The 13,691-nt window shown below is 43.5% G+C and overlaps 1 protein-coding gene across 2 annotated transcripts in view; it reads left to right on the plus strand.

Annotated features, from left to right (window-relative positions):
* The window catches only part of MSRA (methionine sulfoxide reductase A), a 388,272-nt gene that overhangs the window by 285,364 nt on the left and 89,217 nt on the right, over window positions 1–13,691 (plus strand). For both annotated transcript variants that reach the window (XM_070376149.1, XM_070376148.1), the window contains one exon: window positions 2,962–3,068. In XM_070376149.1, coding sequence (XP_070232250.1) covers window positions 2,962–3,068 — 107 coding nt within the window. The remainder of the gene's footprint in view (window positions 1–2,961; window positions 3,069–13,691) is intronic.

The following is a 13,691-nucleotide window of genomic DNA, read 5'->3' on the forward strand; positions in this document are numbered from 1 at the left end:
AGTATGTGAACGGTGAACTTCCAGATGTTCAAGCTGAATTTAGAAAAGGCAGAGGAACCAGAGATCAAATTGCCAACATCTGTTGGATCATAGAAAAAGCAAGAGGATTCCAGAAAAACATCTACTTCTGCTTTATTGATTACACCAAAGCTTTTGACTGTGTTGGTCACAACAAACTGTGGAAAATTCTTCAAGAGATGGTAATAGCAGACCACCTTACCTGCCTCCTGAGAAATCTTATGCAGGTCAAGAAGCAGCAGTTAGAACTGGACATGGAACAACAAACTGGTTCCAAATTGGGGAAGGAATACGTCAAGGCTGCATGTTGTCACCTTGCTTATTTAACTTCTATGCAGAGCACATCATGTGAAATGCCAGGCTGGATGAAGCACAAGCTGGAATCAAGATTGCTGAGAGGAATATCAATAACCTCAGATACACAATAACCTCAGATGACTCTGCCACCCTTATGGCAGAAAGTGAAGAGGAACTGAAGAGCCTCTTGATAAAAATGAAAGAGGAGAGTGAAAAAGCTGGCTTAAAACTCAACATTCAAAAAAAATAAAGATCAAAACAATGGAAACAGTGTCAGACTTTACTTTTGGGGGCTCCAAAATCACTGCAGATGGTGACTGCAGCCATGAAATTAAAAGATGCTTGCTCCTTGGAAGAAAAGCTATGACCAACCTAGACAGCATATTAAAAAGCAGATACATTACTTTGCCAACAAAAGTCTGTCTAGTCAAAGCTATAGTTTTTCCAGTAGTCATGTATGGATGTGAGAGTTGGACTATAAAGAAAGCTGAGCACCAAAGAATTGATGCTTTTGAACTGTGATGTCAGAGAATACTCTTGAGAGTCCCTTAGACTGCAAGAAGATCAAACCAGTCAATCCTAAAGAAAATCAGTCCTGAATATTCATTGGAAGGACTGATGCTGAAGCTGAAACTCCAGCACTTTGGCCACCTGATGCAAAGAACTGAGTCATTTAAAAAGACCCTGATGCTGGGAAAGATTGAAGGTGGGAAAAGAAGGGCACAACAGAGGAAGAGATGATTGGATGCTATCATCGACTCGATGGACATGAGTTTGGGCAATCTCTGGGAGTTGGTGGTGGACAGAGGCCTGGCGTGCTGCAGTCAATGGGTTGCAAAGAGTCAGACACGACTGAGTGACTGAACTGACTGACTGCCACGTGGAGAACCTGGTTTTCTGCATCTTGTGCCAAATGGAGAGGGATGTGACTTGATGTAAAAATCAGTGATCTGGCAGTGCTTTTTCTTCACAGGAATATTTCAGAAGGAACTGTGATGCTACCCTCCTGCCATTATGCAAATAGATGTTAGGACAAAAGGGTGGGATATAGTCACACTGGAGGAGCCCTACTTGTAAGAGAAGGAGGGAAAACTGAAGAAGACAGAGAACAGTCTGGAATGTATATTTATCCACTCTCTTACACAGTCTCTTAAGTAACATTTACAAGAATACATACATATCATATACTATAAATAATACTTAATATAATATATGCATTGGTGCGTGCTAAGTCACTTCAGTCGTGTCTGACTCTGCGACCCTATGGACTGTAGCCTGCCAGGCTCCTCTGTCCATGGGATTCTCCAGGCAAGAATACTTGAGTGGGTTGCCATGCCCTCCTCCAAGGGATCTTCCCGACCCAGGGATCAAAGCAGTGTCTGTCTCCTATTAGCTGGTGGATTCTTTACCATTAACACCACCTTGGAAGCTCCTACTAATATGTATCTACACTATAGTACCACCACTATAATACTTAAATGAATATATAACTTACAAAGAAATGAAATAGATATCCCAATTTGATATTACTCAGTGCTTATTGGAGGTATGGGATGGTTAATCTTTAGGATACAATATTAATATTTCAATGTCATTATTGATATTGGCTTTTTAATAATGAGTTCCTGATCCCCCTTGTGACCTTTGTATATGGAGGAGAGGAGGGGGTTCCACAGGTGAGAGAATGGGATTTCTAGAAGTCACCTAAGCTGGCTGGAGGAGGGCATGGCAATCGTTCCAGTGTTCTTGCCTGGAGAATCCCATGGGCAGAGACAGAGGATCCTGGGGGCTTTTCTCCACGGGGTCACAGAGTTGGACAGGACCGAGCAACCCAACAGCAACAGCAGCAGCACCTACACTGCGGGCTGGGGAACTTGGATCTGTTGCTTTAGGAAGGTTGCATCTTTTATGGGGGGAGTTTGCGGGTACTTGTTAAACTGAAACCGATGCTTTAGTGACGCAGTAAATGTGTGTGAAGTTCTTTCCTCAGCAGCATGGGGATCTGTAGGGGATCTCTGACAGGCCGGTGGCAGTGTATGATGGGGACCCCACCATTCAGTTAGAAGTTGACCTTGAGCTACTGTTAGCTCTACACTCGAGCTGCTGTGACTGGGAAAGTGCCCTGGGCTAACTTGAAAATGCCAGGTTTTCCTTTGACTGGGTGTGTGACCTTAGGCAAACTCTTTAAACCCGTTGAGCATCAGTCACTTTGTCATTTATTAGGCGTCTCCTCTGTGTAGGGCACCACGCCAGGCACTTCTCCGCATATTATTCCATTTCCTTATCTGCCAAGCAAGGGATGGTACCACCTGCCACACAGTCTCTCATCAGAATCCACAGAAACAGTGTGTTATCACAGAGCTTCACAATCAAAAAATGGTTATAACTTCAATATCTGCATGGAAGAATGCATGTTTGTAGAGCATCTACTATGATGCGAGACTTGAGATAAATTTTCCTAAAACGCAGATACGTTATAATTAAAACAGGCAAAGCAAAACAGATACATTGCCTGCTTGTTCAAGGAGAGTTGTGTCAGGATGAAACTGAAACGAGCACTTAGCAGGACGTGAGTCCTGAAGGACGTGTGACACTGGCCTCATGGCCCAGGCCACCCCAGTAACCCTACGCTTTCCACTTCCCCAGGCATGCGCCAAGGCAACGACCATGGCTCTCAGTACCGCTCAGCCATCTACCCGACCTCTGCCGAGCACGTGGGGGCAGCCCTGAAGTCCAAGGAGGACTACCAGAAGGTAGGTCCCATCTCCCTCCCAGGCCACCTGTGGAGGAAGAGTCTGGTTCTTGGCACCTGGCCCTGTGTTCCGTTTGCATGTTCTGGGAAATTTCTGTCAGCCTCGTGGAATAGAGCCCTTTTGCTCCATAGAAGAACGTGCTCTTAAGAATGTCTCCTAAACTCAGCTCATCCAGATGAACATACAACTTAACATCAAATTTCTCTCTCTCTCTCTGAGTCTCTTTTTTTTCTTCTTTCTGTATTAATCTGCTTGGGCTGCCATGACAAAGCACCACAGATGGGATGCTTAAGCAGCAGAAATCTGTGGTCTCACAGCCCTGTTGAATCACAGGGTGTTTAAAGTCATGGTGTTGGCAGGACTGAATCTGCTCGGGGACTCTCTCCTGGGCTTGTAGCCGACTGTCTTCTCCCTGTCTTCTCATCATCGGCTCTTTGTGCGTCTGTTTCTGGGTCCAAATTAATACCATTTATGACAACTCCAGTCACGTTAGGTCAAGGCCTTAGCTAATGACCATATTTAACTCCATCACCTCTGTTAATGTCTCCAGGGGAGGTCACATGCTGAGGTCCTGGTAGTTGGGATTTCCACGTATCTTTTTGGGGGACACATAATTATGACTGTTAACTGGGTTGATGTTTGTGAAGCATAGAGCGTAGCAAAGTGCTCAACAGATGGTAGCCCATATCACTGTTGGGATTTCAGCTTCAGTTTGGTAGATGAAGCCTTGGTTGCTGATACCATCACTTGAGAAAAGTAATGCATGATGAGAGAGGAGGCTTAGGGCCGGAAGAACAGTAGCACTTGAGAGATGGGTTAGAGAAGTGCCTAGGGCAGACGAGACACGGTGGCAGGTTCAACAGAGGACCAGCGCCAAGCAAAAACTTCACAGTTCATTCTGTTTGGTTTAATCTCACTATATTTAATTATAAAGGTTATGTTATTAATACTAAAAGTAACATATAATTAGTGCTATATATTGATTTCCTAATGTAATGATTCACAGTCTCTCTTAAAAACTCCAGAAGAATATTAATTTCCCTCCAGACCATCTCAAAATGAGTTGATCTTCTTGTGTTCACCTTGAAGAGGTTAAGGTCAAAAGGTTAGTGCCTCCCACATGAGGACGAAGAGGCTAACTTACACCTAATAGTCTGGTTTCTACCCCAGTATAGTTTCTATCTTTAGCTTTGAGTAGAACCCACATTGACCATTGACCTTAGATAACTGATAGACATATGAAGTAAAATTTAGATATTAAGTGTTACTTGTTTCAATAATTTCTCCGTTACTTTTGTAGATTGGGGGAATGTTAATCTTGAACAATCTTGTTCAGTGTTAATCAATGAATAATCTTGACAGTTGTTCTAACCTAGTGCTCTTTGGATGTTCTGTACCTAGGGACATGGGAATTAAATACATTCCTATATATACATATATCCCCTTCATGGATCACAGCCTTGGCTTTTAAAAGTAAGGTCTATTTCAAAAATAAAAATTGGGCTCTTCTGTGCCCCCAACATCCAGATATCCATTGTGGTTCATGTACCCACGTAGAATTGCTTGATCACCAACTCAGAGAACAAATAATGTCATGTCTCTTTTAGTTTTATACATAAATAAAAACTGGCTCTGAATTATACTGACAGATGAGTAGAAAGTCCAGTACTTTTCTCCTGGCAAACTGACTAACTCCAGAGAGTCTTGACTCTAGACCAGTGCCTCCGTACAACCCTCTGCCCAACAGCAGTGGTCTGCCCTGCAGTGTCCGGATACTGTGGGGAAGAGAGAGGTGAGGCCAAGGGCATCTGAGTTGGTGCACGAGAGGTGGCTGGTGTGACAATATGCAAAGGGTCCTTCACCTGCCCCCGCCTGGTCCACGCCAGGCAGCTGACTGCAGTCTCCAGGATGATTTTCTATGACTTAGTGGCTTTTTGGCTCCTCTGTTAGAGCAAACAAGTCTAGTTTTAGCAGGCATCCTGGTACCATTGTTGAGTTATGTAATGTGCAGAGATATAGAGAGCAGAGTACATCATGAGAAACGCCGGGCTGGAAGAAGCACAAGCTGGAATCAAGATTGCCGGGAGAAATATCAATAACCAGAAACATAAGATATTAAGAAGACATGGCAGGAATACACAGAAGAACTGTACAAAAAAGATCTTCATGACCAAGATAATCACGATGGTGTGGTCACTCACCTAGAGCCAGACATCCTGGAATGTGAAGTCAAGTGGGCCTTAGGAAGCATCACTACAAACAAAGCTAGTGGAGGTGATGGAATTTCAGTTGAGCTATTTCAAATCCTGAAAGATGATGCTGTGAAAGTGCTGCACTCAATATGCCAGCAAATTTGGACAACTCAGCAGTGGCCACAGGACTGGAAAAGGTCAGTTTTCATTTCAATCCTGAAGAAAGGCAATGCCAAAGAATGCTCAAACTACCGCACAATTGCACTCATCTCACACGCCTGTAAAGTAATGCTCAAAATTCTCCAAGCCAGGCTTCAGCAATACGTGAACGGTGAACTTCCAGATGTTCAAGCTGGTTTTAGAAAAGGCAGAGGAACCAGAGATCAAATGGCCAACATCCGCTGGATCATGGAAAAAGCAAGAGAGTTCCAGAAAAACATCTATTTCTGCTTTATTGACTATGCCAAAGCCTTTGACTGTGTGGATCACAATAAACTGTGGAAAATTCTGAAAGAGAAGGGAATACCAGACCACCTGACCTCTTGAGAACCCTATATGCAGGTCAGGAAGCAACAGTTAGAACTGGACATGGAACAACAGACTGGTTCCAAATAGGAAAAGGAGTTCGCAAAGGCTGTTTATTTAAGTCATATAAGTCAACCCTGCTTATTTAACTTATATGCAGAGAACATCATGAGAATTGCTGGGCTGGAAAAAGCGCAAGCTGGAATCAAGATCGCCAGGAGAAATATCACTAACGTCAGATATGCAGATGACACCACCCTATGGCAGAAAATGAAGAGAAACTAAAAAGCCTCTTGAAGAAAGTGAAAGAGGAGAGTGAAAAAGTTGGCTTAAGGCTCAACATTCAGAAAAGTAAGATCATGGCATCTGGTCCCATCACTTCATGGGAAATAGATGGGGAAACAGTGGAAACAGTGTCAGACTTTATTTTGGAGGGCTCCACAATCACTGCAGATGGTCATTGCAGCCATGAAATTAAAAGACGCTTGCTCCTTGGAAGGAAAGTTATGACCAACCTAGATAGCATATTCAAAAGCAGAGACATTACTTTGCCAACAAAGGTCCGTCTAGTCAAGGCTATGGTTTTTCCTATGGTCATATATGGATGTGAGAGTTGGACTGTGAAGAAGGCTGAGTGCTGAAGAATTGATGCTTTTGCACTGTGGTGTTGGAGAAGTCTCTTGAGAGTCCCTTGGATTGCAAGGAGATCCAGCCAGTCCATTCTAAAGGAGATCAGTCCTGGGTGTTCATTGGAAGGACTGATGTTGAAGTTGAAACTCCAGTACTTTGGCCACCTCATGTGAAGAGCTGACTCATTGGAAAAGACCCTGATGCTGGGAAAGATTGAAGGTGGGAGGAGAAGGGGACGACAGAGGATGAGATGGTTGGATGGCATCACCGACTTGATGCACATGAGTTTGGGTAAACTCTGGGAGTTGGTGATGGACAGGGAGGCCTGGTGTGCTTCGATTCATGGGGTCACAAAGAGTTGGACACAGCTGAGCAACGCAAGTGAACTGATGGTTGATATATCTATGTGTATATATGATATTGATAATAGAACAGCAACCATAGTACTGACTACTTACTACATGATAATTACTGTTTTAAGCATTTTATATAAAGGGAACCATTTCTATATCTCTGACTCTATCTATAAACATACATAGATATAATGGATGTATAGATATAATGGATCTAATGGACATGTTTAGATATAGGTATGAATATATCTCTCTGTATCTTTATATAAAATTGTATGCACCCATGACTCTTGTTTCTAATTTTGAAGACTTGTATCATTTTCCAACTGTCCATTTAATTGATATAATTGATAAAGACACACAGAAAAAGAGAAAAGAAAAATCAGTAATCACAGTGCAGTGAGAGGCGGGTGTAATTAGCTTTTACACCCTAAAGAGGTTGATCTGTGCTTTTATGTTTACCTTAAAGAATAATGTGGTTTTTATTAGGTCCACTAAGTAGGGAGAGAGACTCAGATACCACGAGTTGCCTCCTCACAGGTCAGTGAAGGAGCAGAGGCTTGGCTTCCAGGGTTTCCTCTCCAGGGTAACCCTTGGACAGATCCCTGAAGCAGTAGGGGTCTTTAATCTGGGAGAGTTATCCTTAACAATACTGGATGAGGGTCTAGGAGTCTGTAATCTATCTCATCACAAACTTTGGGGTTTACTTCTGAGAATGGGGAGGTTCTGAAGATGGATTTCCGTCATTTTACATGTACTGTTTTCTCCTGTAAGAGTTGGCATTGCTGGTGGCTCTGTCACCGCATCTAGGGGGGATCATCTTATCTGAACCCTGGCGGGACCCCTCTGCACTAATTATAACATTGTTGACTCAGATTACTAATTTAATAGTCTTCACTAGTTTGCCCCCAGTGACCCCCTAATAACCAGCTTCTTCAGCAACTTCTTTATGCCGTGCAAAGTTGAGAGTGACAGTACTGCTTACCACCGAGCAGCCATTTGAACATAAAACTAGCTGATTTTATCACAGGGACCAATTGTTGAGCTAATTAGATGTGCAGTACTGCTGATGAGCCAGAAACCCAAAGTGATTTTTCCATCTAAGCTATGGTTTTCTGCAGAGTTGACTGGGTTGTAGACACCAGGCTCACCAACAATCCTTGAAGAGGAAGAAAGGCTGAAGACATTTGCTAATTTCCATTCAGATGAGGGCAGGCTGGAGAATCTCACAGGAGAGGACCTGAGAGGAACCTCAACTTCACACCGAGTTCCTTGACCTTGAAAGGGCAGGTTTCTGTTTACAGAATTTGACAGCTGCTTCATATCTTTGGTGAGCTGCAGCCTTGGCACAAATGTGGGATCTTCTTGCCTTTGGACAAAGTCTTCATGGTGGTGGTGGTGTAGTCAGTAAGTTGTATCAGACTTTTGTGACCCCATGGACTGTAGCCCTCCAGGCTCCTCTGTCCATGGGATTTCCCAGGCAAGAGTACTGGAGGGGGTTGTCATTCCCTTCTCCAGGGGATCTTCCCCACCCAGAGATCAAACCCAGGTCTCCTGCATTGCAGGTGGATTCTTTACCACTGAGCCACCAGGGAAGCCAAAGACTTCATAATCTTTCATTAATAGCATTTTCATATTTTTTTTTTTGCCAGAGTTTCATAGTGGAATCATCTGCTTATGGTATTCATTGGAGGAGATAATTGGATGTATTCTTGTTTTTGGATCACCAGATGTAGACAGTTTCCCTCTCAAGTGAGCCCGTGATGATGTTTTCTAATATTCTAAACTGACTCATAGCTTCTGGCAGGGAGGGGGGTTGTTCGCATGTGATTTTTATGTCCTGAAAATCCAACTCTTCCTCATTTAGGAACTGGATCTTTTGATCAGTAATAGATTATGTTCCCTGAAATTTGCTGAAGAATTAATAAATCAAAAGACTGTTCTGACCACATGACCTACTTCCTTCCCAATGCCTCAGAGCTTCATGAACAGTAAGCACAAGCTTTCCTCTGGACAATCTTTTTGGATGAATGTTAAATTACCCACCATGTGTCGAATATGAAACAGGGCCTTAATGTCTCTGTCTCCCAGCATGTTTGTTTATCCACCCACCCATCTATCCATCCATCCATCCATATCTTCAGCATAGCTATAGTCTCCAAGTGTTTATCATGTTTTATCTTTAATTTCAATTATCTAGCAATCTGTTACTGTACCATACACGGTGTCATTATAAAGCAAAGTACCCAAAATGAAAGGTAAAAAGCAACAAGTATTTCTCGGCATTGCTTCAACTTACCTGATGGCTCAGTTGATAAAGAATCTTCCTGCAATGCAGGAGACTCCAGTCCAGTTTCTGGGTTGGGAAGATCCACTGGACAAGGGATAGGCTACCCATTCAATATTCTTGGGCTTCCCTTGTGGCTTAGCTGGTAAAGAATCTGCCTGCAATGTGAGAGACTGGGGTTTGATCTCTGGGTTGGGAAGATCCTCTGGAGAAGGGAAAGGCTACCCACTCCAGTATTCTGGCCTGGAGAATTCCATGGACTGTATAGTCCATGGGGTCACAGAGTCAGACATGACTGAGTGTCTTTCACTTTCACTTTGATTATTTAGTTTGATCAGTGGCTGCCAATGGTCCTTGGCATGTGGCCACATCCTCCCAGTCTCTAAGTAGGTGGCCAAGTGGCCTTCTCCACTCCTGTGTGTCCAGTCTCCCCCTCCTTCTCTCTTAAAGGACACATGTGATCACATGTAGGGCCCACTGGATAAGCCAGAATAATCTCCCCATCACGAGATCCTTAATTTAATCACAGCTGGGACGTCTTTGCCGTATAAAGTAACTTTTACACGTTCTGGGGATTAGGGCACGGACGTTTGGCCGGCAGCAGTATTGAGCCTACTACAGTCCTCAGGCCTGGATTCCATCCTGCAATTGTCGCATGCCATGACTCATGTGACAGTGGTAGCCTTTGGAGGCTGAAACTGGGAGTTCTTTTTTCCTGGGCTGCTCACCCAGTGGGCACACATCTGGCTTCTTCTGAGCCCCAGGGCCACACAGATCACACTTGGTACCCCAGAGAGGATGGAGCTTACTCTCCTTTCTCTAGGGAACCTTGTCTAGTTTTGAACAGAGATACAAATTTGTATCAGCTTATCCTCTTTCAAACATCTCTACCTTCAAAAAAGATCCAGCTTTATCCCCATCCTGCTTACCAAAATAAAGTAGCATACTAAAAATAACAACAGGGAAAAAATCCTGAGAGCTAGATTTGGAGGAGAAAACTGTGTGTGTGTGTGTGTGTGTGTGCACGCATGCACGCGCGTGTGCATGTGTGTGTATAATCAAAATAATGTTTGAATGGTTGGAGAGGATGTGCTAGTGCTGTCTTAGTCACTTACTACCTGTGGATCCCTGACTTCTATTTCTTGTCTTCATTTTAAAATTATCTGAGTGTGGATAGCATAATTTCCTCATAGATTTGTTATAAGAATTAAATAATATTTTCTATATATGTAAAAATACATTAAAAATTCTATATATGTAAAAATACCTCTTGTTATGGACATATACGTGTGTGTATGTATGTATGTATACACACACACACGCACATACTATAATATAGCTAGCATGTTGTACCCACCCAATATTCATTCAATGAAGCTAAGCCCCTTCAGTCTTCCAGTCAAGAAATAGTCAATTGAGAGAAACTAAATATACTCAATAAATATCCAGTTATGCTATAATCATAATAATATAACTGGACCTGATAATTCCCTACCAGAAGGTTCAGATCCTTTGTGTTTCCTTATATGCATCGATAGCCTGAAAATTTGAAAATGTCTTTCCTTCTGTACCTTCCCCAGTAAATTAATACATTAATTACCTTATCAGCTATTAATTATATACTGATTAGTTGCCAGACTCACATTACAGTTGTTTCAAACACAGCTATCAGAAGAAGGATCTCGTAAGGTTTCTTTTCAATAAACTGTGCTATGCAGCAGCACAGAAGCCCATGTGTCACAAATGCTCTTCCCTGTAGACCATTCTCTGGGAACTGTCCTAACTTTAAGTGGGCTGTCTGGGGGCTCCTGGTTCATCCTTGTTTCCCCCAAGACCTGGTTCTGTTCTTCGAATCTAGCAGATTGTCAGCAAATATTTGTTGACCTGAACCGAAAAGATGTAGCAGAGTCAGGAACCATCTTTACTCCTTGTTACAGACTGAATAGTTGAGTCCTCCAAAAATTTGTATTTTGAAGCCCTAACTCTCAATGTGATAGTATTAGGATCTGGGGTCTTTGAATGATTAGAGTTAGATGAGGTCATGAGGGTGGGGCCCTCATGGTGGGATTAGTGTCCTTGTAAAAGAGACACCAGAGACCACCCTCTCCCTCTCTTTCTCTCTCCCCTCAAGCACACAGAGAAGAGGTTACCTGAGCACACAGTGAGACGGTAGTCATCTCTACTACTACTACTACTACTACTACTACTAAGTCACTTCAGTCGTGTCCGACTCTGTGCGACCCCACAGATGGCAGCCCACCAGGCTCCGCTGTCCCTGGGATTCTCCAGGCAAGAACACTGGAGTGGGTTGCCATTTCCTTCTCCAATGCATGAAAGTGAAAAGTGAAAGTGAAGTCGCTCAGTCGTGTCCGACTCTTCACGACCCCATGGACTGCAGCCCACCAGGCTCCTCTGTCCATGGGATTTTCCAGGCAAGAGTACTGGAGTGGGGTGCCATTGCCTTCTCCTGAAATAATATTCACAATGAAACCTATCCTGCTGGCACCTCCCTTCCTCCAGAACTGGGAGAAATAACTGTTTTTTTTTTTTAAACCCACCCAGTCTGTAGTACGTGTTGTGGCAGCCAGAGCTTACTGAGATGCCAGGAAAGGGCGGGGAGAACCTCGGTGGTGGGTGAGGGCACCTGGCTGGGGTCCTGCTCTGCCTTACTGACTCTGACCTTGGATGAGCCCTTACAGCTCTACTTCCTTGTGTATAAAGTGGGAAGATAAGAACAGCAAAAGTTTTTATAAATCATAACAGTTTCTTGTGCTTTGTCCCACGTCATATGAGTGGTAACCCCACCCCACACAGGGAGGTCATTCAGGATCTGCACTCCTACCTGCCTTAGAAAGAAAGGGAAGCTTAAATGGCTTCATTCACCTTTCCAAGATGACCCAGGGAATACATATAGTCAGTGAAAGCCATCTGACTCTGCATTCCATATGATTTCCTCACACACTGTACTGGGTAATCTGTCAAGCATTTCATGAATATCACGGTTTAATGGGGTGACTCCAGAGACAAGGCTATTGGCAACAACTTCATCCTGTTTTTCCAGGGGCCCTCAGATTTCAAACCATTGAAGAAATTTAGGATCAGAGAACCTTCCTGTCATGAACAGAGAAAATGGCAGGCTGATTCCTGTTTCTTTGTTCACAAAGAAATGGATAGGTTGTGTTCTAGATATATCCCTTCTCGATCCCTTGCATTCTCTATGCTCTGATGTGAAAACCAGCAACAGCACTAAAAGACTCTGCTTTCATCAACACCAAAAATCATTTATGAATATTTGCATCTAAGCACCCTGAGTAGACATAGGTAAATGTCATAGGTTGATATTTTATGGTTTTGGGGATTAGCCAGCTCTTCTTTTTTTTTTTTTTTTAACTTGTGCTATTGTTTAAAGCACGCATGGAGTTATGATTTTTAAATGTCCATGGAAAAGCCCTGAATAATTCATTCACTTACCTTAGTCCAAGAGAAAAATCCCTTTGTCTGCCCAGCAATAAAGATGAAATTCCTCTTACACAGGTATTATTATGAACCCTAAACAAGAACGTGTGAAATGAATGTTTTTAAAATGCCCATTTCTGGGAGGCAGGCGTCTATATCTCTGTGTGTGCAGCCATATAGACAGATAAATCTTTGGCCTTAATGGTTTAGTTGCACCGAGTGATTATTTTCATTTCTACTTATTACTGTGTGTTAGACTCCTCGTGTATGAGTACGAATTGCTCTTTCTTGACTGTATTTAGAAATATCCGCATTACCCTTGGGTATTTGTTCATTAATAGGAGGTGGGGAGAGAAAAAGCTTGTAATAATGGGCTTTACATATTATTAAACTGTGTGCGTTCACATTAGGGTCCAAGTGGAAAAAAATCTGGTTTGTGTTACTGCCCTCTGGTGGTTGCAGTGTGTTGCTGCAGTGGCAGGGAAGTAAGCGCGTCCCTCGGGTGGAGCTCTGCCTGCGGTGGCTGAGAGCCATGCAGACCCCCGGGCTTTGCGGGCCATCAGTCTTTGCTTCACATTTACTGCTCTTCATCCAGGTGCACTGCAAGCACCCTAGGATTCTGCTCAGTGGCCAGAATAATGATCAAAAAGCCCGTATCCACACAAAATAACTCTGACCAACGCAGGGTGACATTCCAGTGAATTCAGATTCTCCGCGGACCACACTCTTTCTCATCTTTCCAGATCAGCGTGAGAAGATGCAATGGCTCCCCTTGTGCGACATATGTAACCCCTGTGGTATCCAGAGTGACTTTGGATGTCTCCAGATGAGTGTTTTCAATGTTAATAGTTACGTGTTAATATTTTACCATGTTTTAGGCACAATGCAGGGAGTGTTTGATACCCATGGCCTCCTGGAGGTAGGTGCTGACCAGGAGATGGTGCCCACGCACAGCGGCTCTCTCTGCAGCGACGCAGCACTGGGTTGGTGAGCTGTTGGTTGATGGGGCAAGGCGCACATGGAGGTGGGGGGATGACTGGGAGCAGCAGCAGCTCAGCTTCTTGCATGTGGTGTGACCTTGGAGTGTTCACCTCGATAAGCCTGGGTGTCCTGATTTGTTGAATAGGATCGTAATGGCTCCTTCTTAGGGTGCTGTAGCTTTTTAAAGGTGTGGTGCACA

Source organism: Bos mutus, chromosome 8 (genome assembly GCF_027580195.1).
Source record: "Bos mutus isolate GX-2022 chromosome 8, NWIPB_WYAK_1.1, whole genome shotgun sequence".
NCBI lineage: Eukaryota > Metazoa > Chordata > Mammalia > Artiodactyla > Bovidae > Bos > Bos mutus.